Consider the following 26,187-nt stretch of genomic DNA (forward strand, 5'->3'; position numbering starts at 1 on the left):
TTTGCTTATTTGAAAGCCACTAGAGAACCTGTGTTCAGAGTCAGTCCCAGGAGCTTAAACAGTTCATATATTCTATTTACCAAATGTTGAACAAACTCATTCTGCTGATTCACAAACTATAGTTAAAATATCCTTAGAAAGCAGTGTTCAAGAAATAAAATGTATTCCTTTTATATGTAACAGAAGTATAGAAAGTCTATATCCAAGCTGAGAAAATGAGATCGGAAATGATTCTTATCCAATAATTCTGAGTACTTTTTACATGCTAGGCATTGGGGATACGAGGGTGAACAAAACAAGAGTCCCTGCACTCACAGCATTTACAGTTCAGCAATGAAGACGAATAATTGCAGTAAGATGTGATTCCTATTATGATAGGGGAAATACAAGTGTGCTATAGGACTCCACAGGTTTTGAGATGAGACAGAACACAAGACAGACAAATTCAGCACAAAAGAGCAAGTTGGAAGGTGGAGGGGAGTGGTGAGATGAAACTGAAGAGGGAGGTAAGCAGAGACTGGTTCATGGAATGCACTGCTAGCCATGGTAGAGATTTTGGACTTTATCCTCAGTGCAATGTAAAGTCATCTACAGTGGTTAAGCACCTGGCTGCTAACTGACAGGTCGGCAGTTTGAACCCACCAGCGGCTCTGTGGGAGTAACATGTGGCAGTCTGCTTCCAGAAAGATTACACCTTGGAAACGCTTTAGGGCAGTTCAGGTTTGCGTATGCAGGGAAATGCTTTGATCAGATCCACATTTGTAGGAAGACGACACTGCTTGCACTATGGAAACTAGATATTGTAACACCAGTTGGGAGATGAATGACGATGATGGCCTGTATGCGGGTGCCAACAACAGGGATGGAGAAAAATGAGAAGATTACAGAAACATTTAGGCTTGAGTAAAGACTAGGTAGCGGTGAAGTAGGTATGGGAGAGAAGATGAGGCATTCAGTTCCAGTCGGTTTAATACGACCCAGTTTTGAGACAACCAAGTTTATTCACATGACTATTGTATATCCAGGTCTGGTGCTTTGGAGAGACACCTAGGTCAGAGACAGATTTGTGAGTAACGAGGATTTTCTGTTCATGAGAAAGAACTGTAATCATAAGGAGGATGAAACTACAAAGAATGTGCTCAGTAAGAAGAGAGCTTACGGAAGGAACCCTAATATCTGAGTGGCAGGTGGGTCAAAGAAGTGGTCCTAAAAAGACTGAGAAGACGTGGCTAAAAAGGCAGAAGAAAAACAAGTGGTGGTGGGTTTTAGTAACTAGAGTGTGTTCGTGTGATTCCAGAAAAATACAGTGGTAAATAATGTTAAATGGCAACAAGAGGTCAACCTATAAGAAAAACTGAAAATGTCTGTTAATTTTAGCTTTTCAACCTTCTTTTCATTGTTGCCCCCTAAAGGGCCTTTTTCAGAAACTTCCCCTCTGAAGTTTCCCCTTTAAAATTTCAATACCATGTCTGTTATGTACATATGTATATCTGTGCTTCATTCATAAAGCACGATTTTTTTCATTCTACAAGAAGCAATTTTCATAAAGAGGACACTGGTTTCAGTGTAGTTCAGAGGAATGCTGGAAACAAGACAGACTGCTGTGGCTGAAAAGTAAATTGCAAGGAATGGGAAAAACAGAGAGAGGGAGACTAAATGTTACGTTCAAGAAGTTTAGTGTTAAGGGGATGAAAAGACAAACAAAAAAAATAAACGGGAGTAGTTCATAAAATGGAGAGTATTTTTAATTGCTGAAGGGCAAGTGTGAGTAGAGTGGGGAAAGGCTGATGATGTAGGAGAGATAATAACTTAAAGAAGAGGACCCTGAGAAAGCAGGTTTGTAGGTTTGACTACAGGAAGGTGGTGGGTTCTATTTTCTCTGTGTAATAAGCCTGTTGCCATTGAGTTGATTCCAACTCATGGAAACACCATGTGTTATAGAACAGAACTGAGCTCCATAGGATTTTCTTGGCTGTAATCTTTACAGAAGCAGGTCACCAGGCTTTTCTTCCATGCACTGCTGGGTGAGTTGGAACCACCAACCTTTAGTTAGTAGTGGAGTGCAAACCATCCGGTGACTGTTCTCTGTGTAATGGACAGGGAGTATTCATAGAGGGAGGGTGCAGAATTTCTCTTCTCTACAAATGCCTCTGCTACTCACCAACTATGAAGTACTAGCCTACTTTAGTCTGCAACACACTCTAATACTATGCTTAATGTTTAGAAACATTGTAAAAATTATATGACTTAATAAGAAAACCAACCTTGTCGTAATGACACCTTTCCTACTAAATATATGTAAACTTTCCGTGTGGCGTTTCATTCACTCATACACTCCCCTTCTCCTAAGATCTCAACTCAAAGTGTCCCTTTTCTTTCCAAAGTTAATCCTTCTACTTGTAATCTTGATCTCCTTCCCTTCTGTCTCTCTTGGATCTCATCCCTTTCTCTTGAACTTTCAATCTTATTACCTTGGTTGCTTGCTTTCTGCCTAAAAACCATCATGTCTCTTGTATTCTTTGAAACAAACCCCAAATTTTTCACCATCTTGCCAATATCATTTGCTTCATGCCCCAAATCTACACTTGCAACCTCTCCTCCCAGTCACTGACTCTTAAAGCAGCTAGCTCCCTCAAGGAGCCCAAAGACTTTCTAGTCATCAAGTTCAATGGCTTTTTCTCAGACGTCAACTTCCTCCTTTGACCCTTACAGCATTTCAAGTCACTGAAAGCCTTCCCCCCAACAAATGATCTCTTACGCTATTATACGAAGCTTCTCCTCTTTTGGTTTTTGCCTTGCAAGTTTCTTTCTGGTTTAATTACCAGGCTTGTTTTTTTACTCTATCATCTCCATCCAAGGCACTGTTTCGAACTTGATATATCCCAAACTACATATGACATTCGTTCTCCACAAAATTCCCCCTCCTCGTGTGAGGGCTCCTAACTTTCCGGTGGCACCACCTTTTTAGTCATCTAGGCTATAAATTTCAGCTTCAGTTCAAATCCACCAAATCCAACCAGCCCCATCGCTCGTCACTTTTCCTCAGTTTAGGCCCTTGTCACCTCTCTTCTGAAGCAGTGCAACACCCTCCTCCCTCTACTCCGCACCCCAGGCTCACCCAGGCGCCACCCTCTCACAGGACGTCAGCTCAGGTCCCTCAGCGGTGTTGCTCTTCAAAGCGGAAACCTGGAGCTGAGGTCCGCGTCGCCGGTACTCCAGCTCAGTATGGGTGACAACAGCTTTTCTCCACGCCGGGGCACAGAGAGGGACCCCAGTAAGCGTGCACCTCCCGGGCCCGGGAGCCTGGAAACACTGGGCCGCAGAGGCACGGCTCCCTTCCGGCCCTGCTGGCAAGAAAGCCCGGGGGCCGGGAAGGAGGTGCAGCCCCGCCCCGCGGCACCAGAGACGCTCCCACAGCCCAAGCTAGAGACAGGAGCCCCGGTTACTCGGTCTATTCCCCATTCTCCGAGCTGCCCCCAGCCCGCAGACACCCCGCCCCTCATACTCACCCCGACACCTGGGCCCGTTAGTGATTCGACGCCGGGTCCTCTTCGGACCGAGGCTGAGGCTGCGGAGAAGGCCGTGAGGACCCCGTAGATGGAGTGCCCGGTAGAGTGCCTGATTAACGGCTTCAAAGACACTGACTCTGCGGTTTTGGGAGGATTAAATAATCGGGAGGACGTTAAGTGAAAAGAAAGATGTCTCTTGAAGTTTAGGACCTAAATCTTCTAGATGGCCCAGGATCTCGAAGCATAGGCGGTTTCGCACCGTCTGAACTCAGGCGCTCATCCGCAGCCTAACTCGGTCTGGAATCCTCCTCCAGGCAGGGAGGCGGAGTCAGGAAGGGGCCGGTATGGGCTTTGGGGAAGAGCCAATGGCCGTGGACGGGAGAGGCAGTGACTGGGAGGAGCCAAGGGGGCGTGGCCTGGGGAAAAGAAGGCGGTGAATCCAGGAGGGGGTGGAGCCAGCGAGCCCAGGGGGTGGGGCGCACTCCGGAGCCAAAGTCGGGTGAGCGTGAAGATGGCAGCGGCAGAGGAGGAGCCCAAGCCCAAAAAGCTGAAGGTGGAGGCGCCGCGAGCGCTCAGGTGAGCGCTGCCTGACGTGGGGAGGAGGGTGACGGCGGCTGCCACAGGCCAGGGCCCACGTGGGGTGGCGCGGCCCCCGGGCTGGTTGGCTCCTTGCTGTCTGCCTGGGGCCAGCATTCCGGACCAGCCCCTTCGGGAGCTGCACGCGCGGCCACAACCCTTCGCCCCTCGCCCGGCGCCCGCCCACTGTCTCTGGCCGCGTCGCCGCCTGCGCCGCAGCGCCTCAGGCTCCCGCTGCCCTTGGCCAATCAGAGCGGGCGGCCGGGGGGCCGAGCCGGCGGCGGGCGGGTTGCGGGCGCCACGTGGGAGCCTGCCCGAGTTGGGCAGGGGCGACCCAGCACGCGGGCGGAGCAGCGTGCAGAGGCGGGCGCCTCCTCTTCCCCGGGGCTGGGAAGGAAGGAGGCCCTGCGCCTGCCCTACCTTGGGGAGAGGACAGCTACTAGCGAATTCTTGGGGATGTCGCGGAAAGTGCGGCGGAAGGGCGCCGTGACCTTCCTCATCACACACACTCTGAAAGCCTGCACCGTTGAAGACCCTCTCCCGGGGACCCAGAGCCCGTCTCCAAGGCATGGCGAGGGAGGCATGTGGCTGAATGGATGGAAAGGCTTATTCTTTTCTTCTTTGAACTTTTTGACGAGAGGAGAGTTATGTCCCAAGCACCTGTCTCACCTGTAATTGATGTTGCAATTTTTATATAAAATGGTTATTAAAAGTATCTCTCCCTAATAAGTATAAAATGCAGCGTGCATAGTCCTTGATGATTTTGAAATGTACCTTGGAAGGTGGTGATTTTTCTATCTAAAAATAGACATAGCAAACTGAAGTAAAACTATTGTCACATTCCTGATTATACTAGACACTTCCTGTTTTTTCCAACATCACCCTTCTTCACCTTAGAAAGAATGCATCATTCACAAAAAGAAAAGGCCACTCAGAGGCCTGGTTCTGTGGTCCCATTTTTTTGCGTGGAGGTTAACCAAATCCGTGCCAGTGCCTTTGATAAATTCCTCTTACCCACAGAGGGTTAGTGTGCCTACATTGTTGTTAGCTAAGGTCCGTTGGGTGGCCCCTACTCGTGGCCACCCCAAGCACAACTGAAGGAAACACTGCCCGGTCCTCCACCATCTCAGTGATCAGTTTCAGACCGGACCATTGTGATCCACCTTCCAAACCCAAACCCATTGCCTTGAGTCGAATTTCAACTCTTAGTGACCCTAGAGGACGGATTAGAATGGCCCTGTAGGGTCGCTATCGGTCGGAATCGCCTCAAGGGCAACGGATTTTTTTTTTTTTTTTTTTAATTTTTGTGGAAGCAGACTGCCACATCATTCTCCCACCCAGCGGGCTGGTGGGTTTGAACTGCCTACCTTTCGGTTAGCAGCCGAGCGCTTAACTGCTGCGCCACTAGGGCTCCTTCCAGTGATCCACTTTACACCAATAAAATAAACTTTTATTTATTTTTTTTAACTCAGCATTTTCTATTTCTGTTTTAAAGCTTTCAAACTGTATTCAGAGTAAAGCAAGAGCTTTTGAATCAGACCTACCTGGGTTCCAGGCTTGTGGTTTACCTCTTTATTAGAGTATTTCCTTAAAAGGCACCTTCTTCATAAAGCATTCCCCACAAAATTGGAAGACAGATACCAGCTTTTCCCTACTGTCCTACTAAGCACATTACAACCCTTAGAGTTTTACTTAATAAGAGTAATACTTCGTATATAATGCTGATCCATTTGCAAAATGCTTTCCTGTTTACTGTCTCATGGGACATCTTGGTGATTTAAGGAAGGCAAGACTTAACTTCCAGTTTACAGATGAGGAAACTGAAGCCCAAATGAAACAATTAGTTAAGGAATTGAAATACGAACCCAGGGCATCTGGGTGCAATTCATTGATGTGCCACTCTACTGTTACTGCCTTTATAGGGCCACCCAGGATACGCTTAAGCATCCTTAAAAATACTGGTAAATAATAGTACTTAAATATGTGTGTGCCAGGCTCTGTTTCAGCACCTTTACCTATTTTGACTCATTCAATCCCCCACAACAACCCTGTAAGGCTGTAAGGTAGATGCTATAATTATCTCCATTTTACCAAGGAGGAAACAGGCAAAGAGAAGTTAAGTAACTTGATCAAGCTCAACTATCTAGTAAGTGATAGGGTTGGGATTTGAGTCCAGGCAGTTAGGTTTTAAGTGTGTACTCTTAATTACCATGCTATACTTATTAACTTTAAACAATTTACAAAAAAAAGCTAGAGAACTGTCTTTCAGTTTTTGTTTTTCATCTTTCTCTTCTGTTTTTTATTAGTGTACATAATTGTTTATGTTGTTGCAATATATGTGCATATGATACATAAAAAATACATAATAATTCTTACATATGGTGCGCTTTATTTATCATCAGTGTCTACTTGAGTTTGCAAAAGTCCTTAGACAACTAGAACTCGTTTTATGCAACATTGATTTAGTACCACCTGTAGACATGAGCTTAAATTCTTTTGAGGATGAAAATAAAAGATTAGACACTATTGACTACTAGGGCAAATCACTTAATTTAGTGCAAAGACCTTTTCAGATGGTCTGTTTCTACTTTCATTATATTAGTTTGGCTTTAAGGGTCAGGATGTGATAATGCGTTCAGTGGTTGAACTGCGTTATCTATGATGACCTGCTTGACAGTTAACGAATGGCTGCCAGTTTTGGTTAACTCTTTTTTTTTTTTTTTTTTTTAAATCCTCGTTTTCAGGCTACATCTTGTGTTACAAGGACGGGAAAGTTCCTCATACATTCTTAGCCTGAGAAAACACTGCATGGATTCTCCCCTGCACGTACAGTAGTCCAGAGAGTTATGCTGGTTTTCAATCTACATTGTGTATAACAAGGATGAGAATGTTCCCACAAGATTCTTTGAATGAAAATACAATAGATTTCCATTCAAGTACACTAAGTCATATTGGATTTCCGGTTGTTAAAGTACATCTTTTGTTATAGGATGAGAAAGTTCTCAATACGTTCTTCTTTTTTTAATGATACTGTATTGTTTTCGGTCAAGGTTTACACAGCAGTCAGTTTTGGTTAATTCTTAAGGAAATGACTTATAAAATCCAATCTTAATTTAATGGGTAAAATCAGCCAGTGGGGAACAGATAAATTTGTAGATGTCAAGGAAAGGATTTAGGGCTTTGTGGGAATTTCAGTTAGATCTAGGGCAGCGCTTAACCAGGGGAGATTTTGCACCCCAGGGGATGTTTCAGAGTGTCTGCAGATATTTTTGGTTGTCACAACTGGGGGTGCTACAGCCCCCTAATTGGTAGAGTTTGGGGATGCTGCTAAACACCCCACAGTGCACAGGACAGCCCCCCATAACAAAGAATTATCTGGCCCAAATTGTCAGTTGTGCAGAGGTTGAGAAACTGACAGCAAGACTAAAACCAAACCAAACCCAATGCTGTGGAGTCGATGCCAACTCACAGTGACCCTATAGGACAGAGTAGAGCTGCCCTATACCAGCAAGACTCGTCCGCCTTTTCAAGATGTCTAGTATTTTTCTAGGCTGGGTATAACATTTGCATTTCAGTGTGTAACATTGGTAAAATTGGAAAGAAAGACGGATACTCTAATATGTTTTCAGCTGCACTTGGGGAAAAGGGAACATTGAGTGTTTATTATATATCAGGTATTATACTAGGTGCTTTATATATGCTATCACATTTAATCCTCCCAGTAAAATGTGAGGTGGGATTAATCATCCCTGTGAGGTATTTGAGGCTAAAGGAAGTCGAGAAACGTCAGGAACTGCTGCCTGGATAAAGACGTTCCATGATGGTTACCTATATTTAGAACCACTTAGTTTTTGTTTCGTTTTTTCCTCTCCTTTGGAAATCTTATCCAAGTTCATTTCTTCATCAGTCACCTCAAAGGGGCTACAGCTCCCCCAAGGCTTATTGAGCATCTGCCAAGTCTGTTCCTTCAGTCAGTCTTTCAAGTGCCTACTATTTTAGTCATGTTGTTAGAAATTGGATACATATATTAAAAAAAAAAAAAAAACCCCAAGCTAAACCCGCTGCCGTCGAGTTGATTCTTTCTCATAGCGACCCTATCAGACAGAGTAGATCTGCCCCATAGAGTTTCCAAGGAGTGCCTGGTAGATTCGAACCGCTGACCTTTTTTGGTTAGCAGCTGAAGCTCTTTTACGCCACCAGGGTTTCCAGGGTACATATATGGACAGAGGTAAAACACAGGTACCTGGCAGGAAAGGACTGGGGCTTGGGGAAATGCTGCCTGAACATCCTGAAGCCAGAGATGGGAGAGAGCTGTGTCTGTTGTGGAACTGCAGATGGTTTGGTCTGACTGAAGCAGAGGGGTTAGGGGATCCAGGCTTTGTACTAGACACTTTCAAGTGTGTGATCTTTCCTTTATATCCTTCAGCTCTCAGACTCTGATTTCAACTGCCTCCTGAGTATCTCCTTTTGAGAGTCTTGTTGACACTTAAAAGTCATATTCAGCATACCAGAGTAAACTCATCTGCTGTCCTGCATCTGCGCCTTCTCCAATGGTTATCTGTTACTGGCACCACTAGCCCCCATTTCCCCAAAATTTGAAACCTAGATATCTGAGTCATTTTTCATCCACATGTACTTATTGAAGTGGGTCTTTTATTCCTCAGTAATGCCCCATTAATGTCTTGCCACAACTCAAGTTTAGACTTTATGTTTTGCTTAGATTTTATATTGGCTTCGTAACTAGTCGTTCCACCTCCAGTGTCAAGTTATGCTCTGTTTATTTATCATAGCAAATAATTTGTGAGCTCTGAAGTTGATGTTAAGAAGGGTTGAATGCTTAGAACCTGTATCATAACTCCCTCTGACATCAGCAGTTAAGGACTGTTCCTAGTCATGACTTTTATTAATACTAAAAAGAAACACTGCGGTTTTCCCATCAGCAAGTATTGAACTTTTCCCAGATTACTATTTCCAACTCTTTCACTTCCGTGGACCCTTTTTCTCTTTTCCTTCATCGCCTACCTCACTGTGGACCCTGTGTTTTAAAATCACATAGCAAACCTAGGGAGGAAAGTGTGTATGTATCTTGAGGGGTGAAGCAACAGCTTCAGTAATCTGTTCTCCCAAAACACACGTTTTTCTCTTTCAGAAAATTCTCTAGAAGATATTTTTATAAACTGAGCTCACACTGGGAGTGGACCATTGCGAGAGTTAAATGAGGAAAATACATGCAGAACACTGGAAACTAGAAAGGCTGATGTCCCTAGTGTTTTGCGTGGTGCTTGATCCTTAAGAACTACTCAGTTACCGTTTGCAGAGTGAATTACATTAGCACAGCCTATCGTGGGACTGGTAACCTTCACTTTTCTAGAGCTTATACTTTCAGTGGAGCCCTGGTGACTTAGTGGTTAAGAGCTTGACTGCTAACCAAAAGATCAGCAGTTCAGATCCACCAGCCGCTCCTTGGAAACCGTACGGGGCAGTTCTACTCCGTCCTGTAGTGTCGCTATGAATCGGAACCGACTTGATGACACCTAACAATAACAGTATCTCACACTGTTCACTCATATTTACAGATTTAATCCTTTAAGATGAAGGCTTTGGGCTAGGGAGGAATGGAAAACAAAAGTCCTCTGAGAGACATTGTATAAATGCCTTTCCTGGGCATTATATACTAGGGCAGAGGGTGGGTTTTGGAGAGAGACAGGCAGAGAAAAGCCTGCATGGATGCTATTGGGTACCCAGAGGTGAACAAGGAAGTGCTTGAAGCCCAGGGAACATGTGTGGACCTAGACTAAAAATAACACTAAGTAAGACATAAGTTGACATGCTTCTTTCTAGCTGGAATATGGCTCCACTTCTCTTCCACCAATTAAAATCCTGTCTATGTGCAAAATGTTCACAGTTAAGTGGGGAAAAAAGAGGAAGAATCAAAATTATAGGCAGACTTCGGGATTGGAATGGATGCCAATGGAGCAGTGATGAAGACCATGGGCTCTGGAATCAGACGTCTGGTTTTACTCCTGGTCCTTATTAGCTAGTTCTCTTGGGAAGATTGCTTAATTGCCCCATGCCTCTGTTTTCTTATCTATAAAATGGGCATAATAATATTACCTACTTTATAAGATTGTTGAGAGGATTCAATGAGAAAATATAAAACGGGCACATGGTGTGTCTTCAATAAATGTCAACTGTTGTTATTATGGTACTATTTATCCTCCTTTTTTTTGCCCCAAGCCCAGCAATTACAAGTTAAAAATGAAAAGAAAATAAGCATCTCCAGGGATTAAAAAACAGAAAAGAAACTTGCAGTTAGTGTCCAGGTTCAGGAGCTGGCAGACACGGCTGTGTGCAGGGAAACGAGTCAGACACAAGGGATGAAAGAGGGAGCTGGGCTGGGGCTGGATGAAAGAAGGCTGAGAGCATCTGTTACTGGCTGTTGCTTTAAAAAGCTGCGGACCTGAAGTGGTGACACAGAAGTAGCTGAGCTGCTAGACAGCTGAGTGAGGAACTGTAATTTCTCCACTGTAACCTAGAACAAGAGCACCATGCTTGGAGGTCATGGGTGCTGTGAGAGGGTGACTTACCTCAAAACCACTGGGAAGAGTATTTGTCCCACACACATTTATATGTTTGAGTTGGCAAGCATAAAGAATACCAATACTGAGAAAATAAATGCAACTAACAGGAAATAAATTACTCAAAATCTAATGGAAATATTAGAGCAGGTTCAAAATGACAAGTATTTTAAAGAACCTCAAAAAGATAAAAGTAGTGACCATCAAAAAACAAATGTTATGAATAAAAAAAAGTATGAAATTGATGGCTATGGAAAAGCAAAAATAGAATTGTTGAAATTAAAACGAAGTTGGTTAAACTCTAGACTGGACATATTTGAAAGGGAAATTATTAAATTGGAAGATAGTACTGAGTAATTTATGTGGATATGGCACAGAGATAAAGAGTAATTAAGAGATATGGAATTAAATTGAGAGGCATCAACTTACATCTAACAGTTCTAAAAAGAGGAAGTAATTGTAAATGGTAGAGAAACAATATTAGAAGAGATAATGGCTGAGAATTTTCCAGAATGTAAGAAAAATCAAAGCCCTCAAGTTGAAAGGGCGTTCCACGTATCTAGTAAGATTAAAAAAAAAAAAAAAAAAAACCACACCAACGCTATAGAGATTTTGATCCTAACTATGTTAACATTGTTAATGTGTATAGAAAAGAGAAAATTTAGATACTGAAAGTTTAATAACAGTTACCTGCAGGTGAAAGGATTGTGGATTATTTTTATTTTCTTTATTTTGTATTTCCAAATTTCCTTGCAATGAGCATGTATATTAGGACTCCTCGATTGTATATTGCAGAAACTTGATGTGTACTGAATACGTATTTTGGCTAAGTGTTAAGTGGCTAAATACCACCATTACAGAATGGACTTCTGGGATACCAAATAAATGCGGAACTTTCTAAAATAATTATAACGATTTTATTATGGGTTGTAACCTTTTTATTTACATTTCTGGAATCCAAAAAGTTCTGAAAACCAGAAGTTCTTAAAAAGTTTTAATGAATTAATTTGGCAGCATAATCTGAACTGATACGAGGTTCTCTGTAGTATTTATTTGTCCCACACACGTATATATGTTTTGCTGTAGAAATATTAGTCTGTTTGGTAATTGCCTGCTGTGTGAAACCCTCCTAGGTGGTTTACAAAATATGTAGTACCTGCAATATGCTACTTACCTAAAATCCATAACAATTTCAGTTCTATAAAATTCTAAATTCCAAGATATACCTGGCTCCAACAATTCAAGAAGGGGATTGTGGACCTTAATAGTCAACTTTGAAAAGTTTGCTATTGTGCAGGAACAATAATTTCTCATCAGGCTCAGTTGCTAGATTTTTCCTGCAGTCCTTGTTCTGTACTTCTATGATACCAAATAGATGCTTATTTCAAAGATTATTTTCTGGCCAGCTCCACCATAAGAGGTACTATTGATGATGATGTCATTGAGTTACTAGGCTTTTCTTCTTCTCTGATAGTAACTAAGGTAAAGACTTGTCTTCAAGTTCTTGACTTAGAGATTGGAAGGCTCTTTTACTGAAGTATTCTTACAAACTGAAGTTCTATATACTGACTGAAGAAGATACTTTTTGAATATTTTCCAAAGCAGATTTAAAGTTGATACCTCCACTTATAATGTTTTCTTTATAATGTTTTTGTTTGTACTTGAGGCTTCATACATTTCCTTCAAAATGTTCATAAACTTAAGATCTTCATCTTAAGAAAATTTGTTCATAAAACTTAAGATCTGGAAAGCACTGTAGCTGGCTTTGAACATAAGAACATCTGACCTTCCATTTGCATTTTGGATTTATAGCATGCATGCTGATTTCATCATCTTCTCTAGAGTAAGAACGTGCGTACAGAAATTATCATGTAATAAATTCTTACCTTCTCAAGTTCTCACTATTTTGTCAGCAAGCCACATTTAGTTACTAGTAAGCCCTGCTATTTTGCTATGTTCCCTGCAAATACAGAATTATGAATATGAAGGTAACCTATGTGATGACACAGTCATTGGTCACTCAAAATTCGGGATTATCAGAAATGATATTGAAGTGGCCACTTGGCTGTTTGCCGTCCGGAGGCTGAGGCAGAACTTTGGTGCATCCCTAGTAGAACCATCTCTAGTATCTAAGCAACTCATACCTGGGAAGTCCAGCCAAATATGACCCAATCTAGGAGTACACCTCTTGCCTCTGTTGTCCTCTGGTACTGGATTTATTTCTTACACAGGCAGTCTCCATGTAACAAGAAAGATGGCAGTTCTCAACCCTGAGCCCAGATGTCATGAACCCAAAGGAATACACCCTTTTTTCACATCCATGTATCAACTTTGGGAGAACTCTGGTTGGTCCTACCTGGGTTACGTCATTACCCTTAAACCAGTTACTGTGTTCAGAGGTGGGGAACTTGGTCAGCCTTGGGTAATCACCCCCAACCTGTGTGTATGTGTGTGTGTGTGTGTGTGTGTGCGCGCGCAAGCTCACACATGTGCTCACACATAGGGGTTTGTAGGGAGAGTGGTGGGGGTGTGTGTGTGTGTGTAGGTGGTATTACTATATGTGGAGGATGCGGTGTCACACCCAGCCCCCGAGAAAAATCCATTATAGCATATGTAGAAAAGATTTATTAAAACTTAAAAAAAACCTCATTCCTCAAGGTCCTGCCAGAGTGCTGTCTTCTTTATAAAACTTTCCTAATTGCCCAGCTTGAAATAGCTCCTTCTCTGGCTGTTCGTACTTTGTACTTTGCATTATAGCTATGTACGTGCATGTTTTATCTCGTCTACTGCTATACTGCCACTTGAAGTCGAAAAACTAGTTGAATAGCTCTTAGCTGCTCGTAACTGATCATGTCATCGCAACATAAGAGGCTCTAAATTTTTTTTTTTAATTAATGAATTCTTAATTCTTTTATGAAAGCAAATTCTTCTAAAGATGTTTTCAGGTTATGTTGGTAGCATTCAGCATTGTAAAATGGATTCATGTTCTTCTTAGTTATCTAGTGCTGCTGTAACAGAAATACCACAAGTGGGTGGCTTTAACAAACTAACACAGTTAGGAGGCTGTAACTCCAAATTCAGGGTGCCGGCTCTAGGGGAAGGCATTCTCTTCCTGTCAAATCTGGAGGAAGGTCCTTGTCTCTTGAACATCTGCTCCTGGATGATCTCCATGTGGCTTGGCATCTCTCTTTCCCCATCTCTGCTTGCTGGCTTGCATTTAATCTCTTTTATATCTCAAAAGGGATTGACTCAAGATAGACCCTACCCTAATTCTTCCTCATTAACATAACAAAGACAACCTATTCCCAAGTGGGATTATAACTACAGGCATAGAAGTTAGGATTTACAGCACATGTTTTGGGGGACAAATTTCAATCCATAACTTTCCACCCTTTGGCCCCCCAAAATTCATATCCTTGCCACATGCAAAACACATTCATCCCATTACATCATCCCAAAAGTCTTGAATCAACTCCAAGCCCAAAATCTCATCTTCTAAATCATCTAATCAAATATGGGAGAGACATTAGGCATATTCCATCCTGGGGCAAAATTCCTCTTCATCTGTGAATCGGTGAAATATAGAATACAAGTTATCTGTTTCCAAAGTACAATGTTGGAACAGGCACAAGGTAGACATTTCCATTACAAATGGGAGAAATTGGAGGGAAAGAAGGGATAACAGTCACCAAGCAAGTCCAAAACCCAGCAGAACAAATTACATTAGCTCTCCAGTCTTGAAAATAATCCTCTCTTCTCTGAGACCATCTGGGCAATGGTTCTGCCTTCTAGACTCTGGGTGTTGGTCATGCCCTCTGGATTCTCCGTCTCCTTGGCCCTTGGCTTCAGCTTCACCTTCCAGGCCCACTGGAACTGCAACTCTGTTCTCTCAGCTTGAGGTGGCCCCATTCTCCTACTCCATCTGAGTGGGGACCCTACCCCCTCAGCCCCAGCAGAGCCCATTCTACTGCCTCTCAGGCATAGCACACCTGCCCTTTCAGCTTTGGGTGGTTGCCCCATCACCATGGCACACCTTAATGGCAGTTCCAGAACTGAGTTGATGAAGATCTATCTGAAACCTAGGAGGTAGTGACCCCACCTTTTGAGATCCAGGAGACCACGGCCCCACCCTTTGAAACTGAGAAGGCTCTGCTTCCCATGCTCCTTCTAGCAGTTCTGCTGATCTCTGAGCTGCTCCAGAGCTGTCTTGGAGGACAACAGATGTAGTTTCTTTGGTCTGTTCCCTGCCTGTAGAATTCCAAATGGCAAACAGCATTCTTTCCTTTTGTTCTCGCTCTCTGTCTCCTTCAGTCTAAGCCGATGGGTTTTCTGCTGTATTAGTTGGTTAGATCCATCAGTCACAGGCTTAATCTCTTTAACAAAAGATTGTGTAGCTACATCCTTGGTGAACATTCAGGACACCTGTCCTTAGTTTGTACAACGGTATTTTCTAAATCTTTAAGTTCTGTTTTCATTTTTCATGGTTCATTTTTAAGTCAATCTCTTTCCTCTTACATTTTACTATAAGCAGGCAAGGAGAAACAGTGCAGCCCTTGTAAGAGCTTCTTTAGAAAGCCAGATATCCAAGTTCATCACTTTCAAGTTCTACCTTCCACCAAACGTTTGAACATAATTCAAACAAGTTCTTTGCCACTGCATGAAAAGCATCACCCTTCCTCCATTGTCAAATCACATGTTCATTTTCTTTTAAAGCCTTGCCAGAACCACATTTGATGTCCATATTTGTAGCAAATTCTGTTACTGGTGCCATGTGTATTCTCTAAGAGGATAGATACTTTCTGTATAGCTCTCTTCACTTCCTTCTGAGCCCTCATCAGAATTGCCTTTGACGTCCATAATTTTACCAACAGTGTCTTTAAGGCAATCTAGGCTTTTACTATTAGACAACTTAAAACTCTTCCAGACTCTACCCATTAGCCAATTCCAAAACTGCTTCCACATTTTAGGTATCTCTTTGAGCAGCACCCCACTCCTGGTACCAAATTCTGTTTGAGTTATCTAGTCCTGCTGTGGAGTCCTGGTGGCACAGTGGTTAAGAGCTGTGGTTGCTAACCGAAAAGGTCAGCAGTTCAAATCCATCAGCTGCTCCTTGAAACCCTATGAGGCAGTTCTACCCTGTCCTAGAGGGTTGCTATGAGTTGGAATTGATTCATTGGCAACAGGTGTGGTTTAGTACTGCTATAACAGAAATACCACAAATGGTTCGCTTTAACAAACAGAAGTTTATTTTCTCACAGTTTAGGAGGCTATAAGTCCCGAATTCAAGGTATAGGGGGAGGCTTTCTCTCTGTTGGCCCTGGAGGCAGTTCCTTGACTCTTTTGAGTTTCTGCTCCTGGGCGATCTTCATGTGGCTTGGCATCTCTTTTCCCCCATCTCTGGTCGCTAGCTTGCATTTAATCTCTTATATCTCAAAGGAGATTGACTCAAAATACACCCTATACTAATCCTGCCTTATTAACATAACAAAGACAGCCCATTCCCAAAAGGAATTATAACGACAAGCATAGAGGTTCGGCTTTACAACACATATTTTTTGGGATACAATTCAATCCATAAAAATGTTTTAGCCGTAAATTCTTACTATTCATGAGAGTTGATAGAACTCTTACCTGTAAACACTTCACGTTTCTTGGACTTCCCATTTTTCTTGTTACATGGAGCAAGTATGTGTGAGAAATAAATCCAATATGGAAGACAGCAGGCAAAAGATGCATTTGTAGATTGCATTTCTGTTCTTCCTGGTGATTGTAGTGAAGTTTAACTTTAGTCATCATTTCATGCGTTAGTCCATGGTGAAATTCCTCAGACCCTCAGAATAAAAATACTTGTTATGTATAAGCAGTAATATTGTATTAAAACCCTATGACTGATTTTATATATATAGGAGCTCTGGTAGTACAGTGGTTAAGCACTTGGCTGCTAACCCAGAAGTCAATGGTTCGAACCCACTAGGTGCTCCATGGGAGAAAGATGTGGCAGTCTGCTTCCATAAAGATTATAACCTTGGAAACCCTATGGGGCAGTTGTACTCTGTCTTACAGAGTTGCTGTCAAGTCAATTCTGACTCACAACGACCCTATAGGACAGAGTAGAACTGCCCAAAAAGTTTTCAAGGATGGCTGGTGGATTCAAACTGCTGACCTTTTGGGTAGAAGCCAAGCTCTTGATCCCTGTGCCACCAGGGCTCCATATATATACATAAATAATAGCCGAGTGCTTAACCACTGTGTTATGAGGCCTCCTCCTTTGCTTCAAAAGGCATTCTGTATTACACAGGAAATAATTACTAGTAATTTTCTAAAAAGCTACGCATCTTTTAAAACTACTGATAATTTAATGGAAACCCTGGTGGCGTAGTGGTTAAATGCTACGGGTGCTAACCAAAAGGTCGGCAGTTCGAATCCACCAGGCGCTCCTTGGGGAATAATTTAAACTCCTATATGTATGTATGTGTATGTAATATGTATATTTTTACACAAATAATATACACCTTCTACGTTTGTGCCTTCCCCTGTGAGGCATTTTGATACATGTGCTAAATAATGTAGCTCACTTACAAAAATATCTTTTGGTGGGAAGGGTGCAGTTGGCAAACACATGTAGAAGTCGTGTTATTTGCGTGAAAATGTGGTGTGTATGTGTATATATAAATATACATATATATGGATTACTTTTTTGGTGAAAGAATGAATTTTCTGGAAGAGGGAATTTATAAAGATCTCAGTAACCTGTCAGAATGGTAAATCTCTTTCCTCTGGGTTAGTAAGACTTTTTTTAATTAGAGAGGCTGTCTGCAATGTAATTACAACTCCAAAGCCATTGAGTGTGAGCACAATACTGTTCTAAGTTTTATAAAGTACTTTATAACATAGTGTACTGTATAATGCCACAAAATGGTATTTTTTAAGTGGTTTGTCTTATGATTCATCCAGGAGCAGTCATTTGAAAACAGAACAAAACAAACAAATAAAACAAAACAAAACAAAAAAAATAGCAAAGGAATCAAGTTCAGATGTCTTAGGTTTTCTCAAATTCCTTTAAGCTTGTTGTAGCAAAATCAACTGTGAGCTGAAGTCTGAAAAAGTATCTAAAGTTTTTGAGTAAACAAACTAAAATAAAATTATCTCCTTAAAAAATAAACAGTTGTAATGTCTTATCTTTGAAGTTAACCACATTAAAAGTTTGAACATTTTCTCACTTTATAGGCATGACTGAGGAAGTCTTAGGTTCCTCCTAAAATAGAGTTCTTTAGAAATTGTTTTTCCTGAACAGCTGAGACCTTAGCTATCATGTTTAGTTTTGTTGAGGATTTATACTGTTAAACTGTAGATGGGATTCAGACTTACACCCTTTGAGATGAACTGATTGTGTTCCATTTTAGCATGGGATAGCATGTTGATACACATTCAAGTATGCTGACGGAATTCCACCTTGTTCCGATGAGCACTTGCTCATCCATAATGTACAGAACTGGATCGTTTAGATTTGAGATATTACAATAAAACATAGTTATATTATTTAATAAAACAGTTACATTATTAAGTTCATTCAGGAGTACTAAGTACTTAGTATTACAAATAGTATCTTAGTAAAGAAGTAACTTGAAAGGAAAGATTTGTCTTTTTTGGAGGGCGGTATAGGTTCTTCTTTTTCTATCTGGTAGGTTTGACTTCTTTGGGTGCGTGTGTCCCTGTGTTCCAGTATCTTAAGAGTGTTTTGTACAGAAATGTGTAAACTTCTAGACTTACATTTACAGAAACTTAGAATTGTGAGGGATCTTCAGTTATCTTTGTCTGGCTTCCTACAGAAGACAGGGATGCCTTCTTTAGTAGTCCTCTTACCCTGTTTGTGTAGTGTTCCTCCCCTCGATTCAGCACAAATAAGGAAAGAGGAGCACAATTTCCTTCTAATGGAAAAAACAAAAACAACACATAGAGTCCTTTGACCTCAGTTCTACGTGAAGCTTGAATAAACTACATTCCTGAGGCTTGTTAGTGTCCTGCAGATACCAAGTCAGATTCGGAGGTCTTTAAATGTGTTCTTTAGTTGGCCAAGATGTTGCTTCTTTACAGTCATTAAACAGGCTATGGCAGGCCCTCCTAGCATTTCCCTTTGAGAAGCTCTTTTGGTGTCTCCAAAGATTGCTTGAGAATGCTGGTGGAGTAAGAGAGGGTGGGAGGAGATGGCTGAGAGGCTAAATCTCCCGGGTAGAGAGGGAAATGTTCCCCTCCCAGAGGTGGGATTTCCTGCAAACCATAGAGCTGGGGTGTAAAAGCAGCAGCAGAACACAGTATCAGCCAGATATGACTGAAATGGCAATTCACAACCTCATGTCACTTTTGAAAACTCTTTGCGTGTGTATAGAACCTTTAGATTGGTAGTACTTGACATGGTACTTAAATTCGGAGTCCAGTATTTATGTTGGAAAATTATGACTTCACTGGAACAAGGTATGTAGTATTTGTTTTCTTTGGAACTTTTTTTTTTAAGATTAATATTTAAAGAGAATGTGAAAACATCAGGTGCTCTCATGTCTTCTTATTGATCCTCATGAGGAGGCTATCATGTAATCAGCATACTTATTCCCATCTTCTGCTGAGGAAATAGACCCAGAGGGGTTATGAGTCCTTAAGTAGAGGTCGTTGGTGGTTCAGTGGGTGAGTTTTCACTTTACACGTGGGTTTGATTTCAGTCTGATGCAACTGTCTGTCCTTGGAGGCTTGCATGTTATGCTGCTAAACAGGTTTCAGTGGAGCTGCCAGACTAAGACGGACTAGGAGGAAAGGCCTGGAGATCTACTTCCAAAAATCAACCAGTGCAAACTCTGTGGATCACAAAGGCCCAGTCTGCAACCAATCATGGGACTGGCACGAGACCTGGCAGTGTTTTGTTCTGTTCAGCTTGGGGTCATCATAAGTTAGGGGCTGACTCAATGGCAGCTAGCAACAACAAGTAATGAGCTCACATTTTACACCCAGGACCTCTGACTCACATTTCTTGCTTTATTGTACTTTTTTGGTACTTTTTATTATACTTTGAAGATAAAAATTGAGAAGCTGTCAAAGTGAATTCTGTATGTGCTAGAGAAGCACACTATTTAAGGAAATTCTGTGGCAATGTGTTTTGTAACTTTTTTTTTGGTAGATATTTGTCTTTCAAGTTTTCTTGTTCACACATACGTAGTTTTTGCCCCCAAAATAAATATTGTCTTGTGGGTTATACTTAATGGATGCTTTGTAAATGGATTAATTTAGTAACTTGAGTTTTAAGTAAATTGTGCTTTCTAATTAAAAGCCTTGGGAAAACCAATTATGTTTATGTTTAAGAGTTAAAATGTTCCAGTTAAGAAAATAATTTTTAGTAAGCTTTAGTTTATTTTAGAGATTTTGTACTTTTCATTAATGTAACAATTTGAATCTTATATCTTCAGAACTATTATTGTAAGATTACCATTACTATTTCTATTTTACAGATGAGGAAACTGAGAGTCACAGTTTAATTACATGCCTAAGATCACACAGTAAGTGACAGAGATAAGATTCAAATCTGAATTTGTCTCAGTTTCATATTTTTAGTAATTATTCCAATTTTCAGGTATTGTTCTCAAGGTGACACCATGTGCTGGAGTAGAACTGTGCTCCACAGGTTTTCCAAGGGTCAGATCACCAGGCCTTTCTTCTGCAGCACCTCTGGGTCGACTCGAACTGCTAACCTTTAGGTTAGCACCCCAGTGCTTTAACCATTTGCACCACCCATGGGGTGTACACAACAACAAGACTTATTTAGGAGTGATTCATGTGATTAAAAAGTTAAATGGGTTCATTGCTTCAAAGCCCAAGTCTGTTGCCACTGAGTCAGTGCAGACTCAATAGCAACCGTATAGGACAGGGTGGACCTGGCCCATAGAGTTTCCAAGGTTGTAAATCTCCACAGAAGCAGATCGCCACGTCTTCCTCCCAAGGAGTAGCTAGTCAGTTTGAACCGTCGGACTTGCGGTTAATAGCTGAGTGCTTAACCACTGTGTCATCAGGGCTCCTTCTTTGCTTCAAAAGACATTCTGTATTATACATGAAATAATTACTGGTAATCTTCTAAAAAAGCTATGCATCTTTTAAAACTACTAATAATTTAAACTCCTATGAAAATATTCTAATAGTTCCGCTGGCAGTGATGAGAAATTTTTTTCATTGGAAATAACCCACAGTCAAGAGGGGAGGAGTTGGGGTGGAAAAAAACTAAACAAACAATAGATAAGTGGTAACCTTGGTGAAGGCTAAGACAGTACACAATACTGGGGAAGCCAGTACAACTTGTCAAAGGCAAGGTCACAGAAGCTACATCTAAACTTCCTGAGGGACCGAATTATTGGGTTGAGGGCTGTGGGCACCATGGTCTTGAGGAATATCTAGCTCAATTGGCATAACATAGCTTATAATGAAAATGTTCTGTGTTCTACTTTGTTGAATAGCATCTGGGGTCTTAAAAGCTTGTGAGTGGCCGTGTAGAATACTCCACTGGTCTCACCCTGTCGGGAGCAAGGGAGAATGAAGAAAACCAAAAATACAAGGGAAAGATTAGTCTAAAGGACTAATGGGCCATGATTACCACAGCCTCCACCAGACTGAGTCCAGCACAACTAGATGCTGCCTGGCTGCCACCACCAACTGCTCTGACAGGGATCACAGTAGAGGGTCCTGGACAGAGATGGAGAAAAATGTAGAACAAAATTCTAACTCACAAAAAAAGACCAGACTCACAGGCCTGGCAGAGACTGGAGAAGCCCTGAGAGTATGGCCCCCCTTTTAGCTCAGCATTGAAGTTACTCCTGAAAGCCATCCTTCAGCCAAAGATTAGGCAGGCCCATAAAACAAAAAAAAGACTAAAGGGGCACACCAGCTTCAGGGCAAGGACTAGAAGGCAGAAGGGGACAGGAAAGCTGGTAATAGGGAACCCAAGGTGGAGAAGGGAGAGTGTTGACATTTTGTGGGGTTGTTAACCAGTGTCACAAAAGAATATGGGTACTAATTGTATAATGAGAAGCTAGTTCTGTAAACCTTCATCTAAAGTACAATAAAAAAAAGAAATAACCCACTGTCAAAATGAGCCTTGAACTTCCCTCGTACAAAAAAAAAAAAAGGAAGCGTCTTAGGCTGGGTTCTCTAGAGAAGCAAAACCAGTAAAGCGTATAAATACATTTATAGAGAGATTTTTGTCAAGGAAACAGCTTACACGATTGTAGAGGCTGGAATGTCCCAAGTCCTTGGATCAGGATAGAGGCCTCTCCTGATTCTTGTAGCTGCAGGGGCTGGTGAACCCAAGATCGGCAGGTCGGACAGCAGGGCTCTTGCTCACAGGCTGTGAAGATTGATGAATCCCAAGATCAGCAGGTAAGCTGCTAGCTCAAGTCCCAAGAACCAGAGGTCAGAGGAACGGGAACTAGCTGCAGGCTCCAGAACAGGCAGAAACCAGAACATCCACTTATACTTGGATGCAGGCAACACACCCAAGGAAAATCCCTTTCACCTGATTGGTTACTCACAGCAGATCCCATAATGGAGGTGATCATGTATAAACACTGGGAATCACGGCCCAGTCAAGTTGACACACAATCTTAACCATCGCGGGAACCTTTTTAAAGAAATGATGAAGGAAAAAAAAAAAAATTTAGTTAGCCCACTTTTGTTTTTTGTTTCCATGTGCAGCAGTTACTTTTATTTTTGGAGCATACAGTCTTTTAAGGTTTTGCAGTAATTATGAAGTTCATTTCTTTGGTACCTGTTTGTTGTTGTTGTTAGTTGCCGTCAAGTTGATTCCGATTCATGGAGACCCCATGTGTACAGAGTAGAACTGCTCAGTTAGCCCACTTTTAAGAATTGGCCTACAACACTTCATTACATACAACCGAAAATGTTTAGAAACCTGAATTTCATAATGCTTGGTAAACACAGTTAAAGGGAAATGTGGGGGATGAGTGTAGATCTGTGAACAGGGGGGAAGAGGAGAAACACAAGTAGTGGTAAAAAAGGAAACGCCTCAATTCCTCTTAACCATTTCAGATTTCTATATGACCTCCAGCTGCAGACATCTTGGTTTTTCAGCTTTTCACTCAGCTCTGAAGTATGTGAGTGTGTGTGACAAATTTATAAACTGTAATACCTGTGGACTGTTAGCATGTTGCAAGGAAAAGAGTTTTGGATTAGGAATCAGGATGCCTGATCCTATAAAGGTCTAGATTTATGTGTGTAACTTTAAAGTGAGTAGCAAGACTAAAAGGCTTTTCAAACTTGATTGTGGGTGCATCCCACAATCAAAAGAGAAATAGAGTAGGTAATCTCAGTGCATTGACTATAAAGGTAAGTATTCTTTTGCAAAGCGTTGTTTTAATTATGTATCCATATAGAGTATGAGATTGCAGTGTAAAATGTATTTATCACCCTGACTGAGTTTGGTTTTCTATCCCAAAACTTAATGTTTTGAAATAACAACTATTTCATTTAGATTGCATGATTTTGTGGGTTGGAATTCAGACAAGGCTTGGCTGGTCATTTCTGCTCCAGGGGGTACTGACTGGGATCACTTGGAGGTATTTAGCTGACAGTAGGTCTGGCCTGGTGGCACCAACTTGTCTTTACTCACCTGCTTGGTGCCTTGGTTCCAAGGCTAGAAAGCTCGGCTCAGCTGGGCTTCTCTCCCTCTGCATGTATGCATGCTATGTGCTTTCTTCAGCAGATTGTTTGGACTTTTTATGTGGCAGCTCAGGGTTTCAAGAGACAAATAGGAGCTGGCAGCCCTGTTACAGGCTAGCCCAGAGCCTGGCACAGTGTCACGTCCAGTGTAACTGTTGGTCGGAGGAGTTACAGGCTAGCTCAGTTTCAAGGGGAGCGGACATTGACTCTTGTCTCTTGATGGGGAGAGGATCTAAGAAATTATGAGCATTTTTATGGTAAGATAATTTTGAAAAGTGACTGAATTGTAGCCAAGCTGTGAATTCTGTTATTGCCCTTTGAAAGATGACTACTTTTAATAGCCTTTTTTTCCCTCCAACGTTGGGAAATGAGTCTATTTTGTATTCAAAGCTTAGAGTTTAAATATGCATATTGTTTTTCCATGGAATACTGAAGATTTTATGTTTTTGAAGAAATGACTTAAGATTTATAAATTTCTACGATGTCTTACACATTTGCTATCTAACACTACCTAAAAGTCTATTTGGCCCTGTAAAAGGTAATAGCTTCTTGCAATGCTTGAACCGCTGTTCCATCAAGGCTCGAAGATTATGTTTGAATTTAATTAACCTCTTCCTTCACATACTGAGATTGTTTTTATTGAAACCTGAAAGAATAAGAAATCTGCCCACTCCCCCCCCAAAATTTTCCACCCTTTAGTAAAGAAAAAAAAAAAATCAAAAGAAAACTTTTTAGAAACCAATTCCATCATTAAGCAAACTACTAGGTAGAAGTGATTATTTCTTAAGACATTTTTCAGATAAAACTGCATATTAAGTTTGAGACCACATTCATTTTTACATAGAAAATGGTAGGCACAAAGGAGTTATGAAGAAAGAAAAATATACCCAAAGACTATATAACCAAACCAAAACCCGATGCTATAGAGTCGATTCCAACTCATAGTGACCCTACAGGACAGAGTAGAGGTGCCCCGTAGGATTTCCAAGGAGCCGATGTGAACTGCAGACCTTTTGGTTAGCAGCCGAGTTCTTAACTACTGCGCCACCAGGGCTCCATGGACTAAGTATGTATATATTAATAGTGGAAACTTGGGTCAACTTTTGTGGCCTCAACTTCTGAGTCTTTAATGATCTTGATATGAAATAATTTGTAATTTTACTGAAGCCTAAATTTGATTAATGCAAGCCAAATGGCTTGGGATGGGGATTTACTTAGCTTGGTAGTAAATTTAGTCACTCGCTATTCACTGTGTGCCCCATTTTTTTTTTTTTTACTTGTCAAAAATCACTCTTGTGATTTTGATAGAAATAAAATTGTGGTTGAAATTTAAAAAAATGGAGAGGTCTGAGAAATGATTCTTGGTACAATTAGGAGACTTGGCCACATTAAAGACAAAAATGGTAGATCCATTGGCTGCTCAGATTTAGTCTATCAATGAGCATATATGGAAATAAAAGAAGCAATTTCTGGAAGTACTTCATGAGATGCTTCAGCTAATGCAAATGTTATTTATCAAAAGGTAAGCTATTAAGGCTATGATTGGATCACTGCGTCTTATAGGTGAAATCCTAGCCTGGTGTCATGAAGTTTGGCTATGTCAGAGTATTCTGGGTTTACTCCATTGAGACCGTATTGCACAGTGGTAATTAGCCACAGTTCTGGAGTCAGACTACCAGGGTTTGAATTTCTGTTCTGTAATGTATGACTTTGGGCAAATTATTTAACCTCTTTGAGCTTCAGTTTTGTTATCTGTAAAATAGGTTGTGAATTTAAAATGGGACAATGCTTGTAATATATATATACAGCATGGTGTTTGGCACATATTAAGCGTTCAATAAGTTTTAGCTATATTCTACTTATATACATACCTATGGCTGCTAGCAGGCTGCCAGGGTAGAATTTTTCCCCTTTTAGGATATTGTCCAGATGAATATACAATTTAAGACATTTATTTTTAGTTTACCAATAGAGAACAGTAGGCATTTATGCAATCAGACTATAAAGAAAAATCTGTTTCCCAAGTCTGTGTCTCTCTCTGTGACCTGTCCCAGAACTCCAGTCTTCCCTGTCAACTCAGTAAAGAGCAGCACCATCCACCCACTCAATTTCTCATGCCCAAAATCTTGATTCTTTTCCTTAGTCCCCTGTATCTAGTCCACCAACAGCTTCTGTCAGTCTACCTCCAAAATGTGTTCTGGATCCATCTGCTTCTCTCCATATATCCATCCCTGTCTTCGTGGTTCACACCGCAGTTATCTGTCACCTGGGTCACCTGTTATAGGCTGTTAATTTGGTCTATCTGCTTTCATGCTCCTTTAGTCCAGTCTTCACACTACAGCAATGGTAATCTTTTAAAACAAAATCAGACCATGTCATTCTTCTGTTTGAAGCTTAACTACGGTGACTCCCTGTTGTGCTTATAACATGATCAGAATTTCTTAGGCTCGTAAAGCCTAAGGTCTCTCCTTGCTTAGACCACATATTCTTCCCTCTTGCCCTCTCCTTTTCATACCTTTGTGGCCTCCCAGTTCTCATCTTTGGGCCTTTGCATTAGCTGTTCTGTGTGGAATGCTCTTCCTGGACCTGGCTCTTCCTGTCATTCAGCTCTCTCCTGATAGAGGCCTTCCCTAACTACCTTTCTCTATACTGATGAGCTGTTTTAATTCTCTGCTTGGCACTTATGACCATTTGACGTTGTTCTTGTTCATTTATTTCATTATTTGACTGTACCCCTCCCTAGGACATAAGTTCTATAATGGCAGCACGAGTTCTTGATCGTTGTTGAATTTCTAGTGTTTAGAGAGCAGGGTAGA

The 26,187-nt window shown here is 41.3% G+C and overlaps 2 protein-coding genes across 6 annotated transcripts in view; one reads left to right on the forward strand and one right to left on the reverse strand.

Annotated features, from left to right (window-relative positions):
* Positions 1–3,819, reverse strand: part of AP3M1 (adaptor related protein complex 3 subunit mu 1) — a 29,328-nt gene extending 25,509 nt beyond the window's left edge. For 3 of the 4 annotated variants that reach the window (XM_064269745.1, XM_064269748.1, XM_064269747.1), the window contains exon 1: positions 3,510–3,819. The gene's annotated coding sequence lies outside the window, so the exon portion shown is untranslated. Of the gene's footprint in view, positions 1–3,118; positions 3,423–3,509 lie in introns of those variants that run through there. The other variant, XM_064269746.1, reaches the window with a different exon arrangement.
* A 141-nt stretch (positions 3,820–3,960) lies between these two features.
* ADK (adenosine kinase) overlaps positions 3,961–26,187 on the forward strand; it is a 569,500-nt gene continuing 547,273 nt past the window's right edge. Inside the window, exon 1 of one of the 2 annotated variants that reach the window (XM_064269749.1) lies at positions 3,961–4,085. In XM_064269749.1, the coding sequence (XP_064125819.1) occupies positions 4,021–4,085 (65 nt within the window). In that variant the 5' untranslated portion in view covers positions 3,961–4,020. Of the gene's footprint in view, positions 4,086–21,892; positions 22,073–26,187 lie in introns of those variants that run through there. The other variant, XM_064269750.1, reaches the window with a different exon arrangement.

The sequence above is a fragment of the Loxodonta africana genome, chromosome 16 (assembly GCF_030014295.1).
Source record: "Loxodonta africana isolate mLoxAfr1 chromosome 16, mLoxAfr1.hap2, whole genome shotgun sequence".
In the NCBI taxonomy this organism is placed as follows: domain Eukaryota; kingdom Metazoa; phylum Chordata; class Mammalia; order Proboscidea; family Elephantidae; genus Loxodonta; species Loxodonta africana.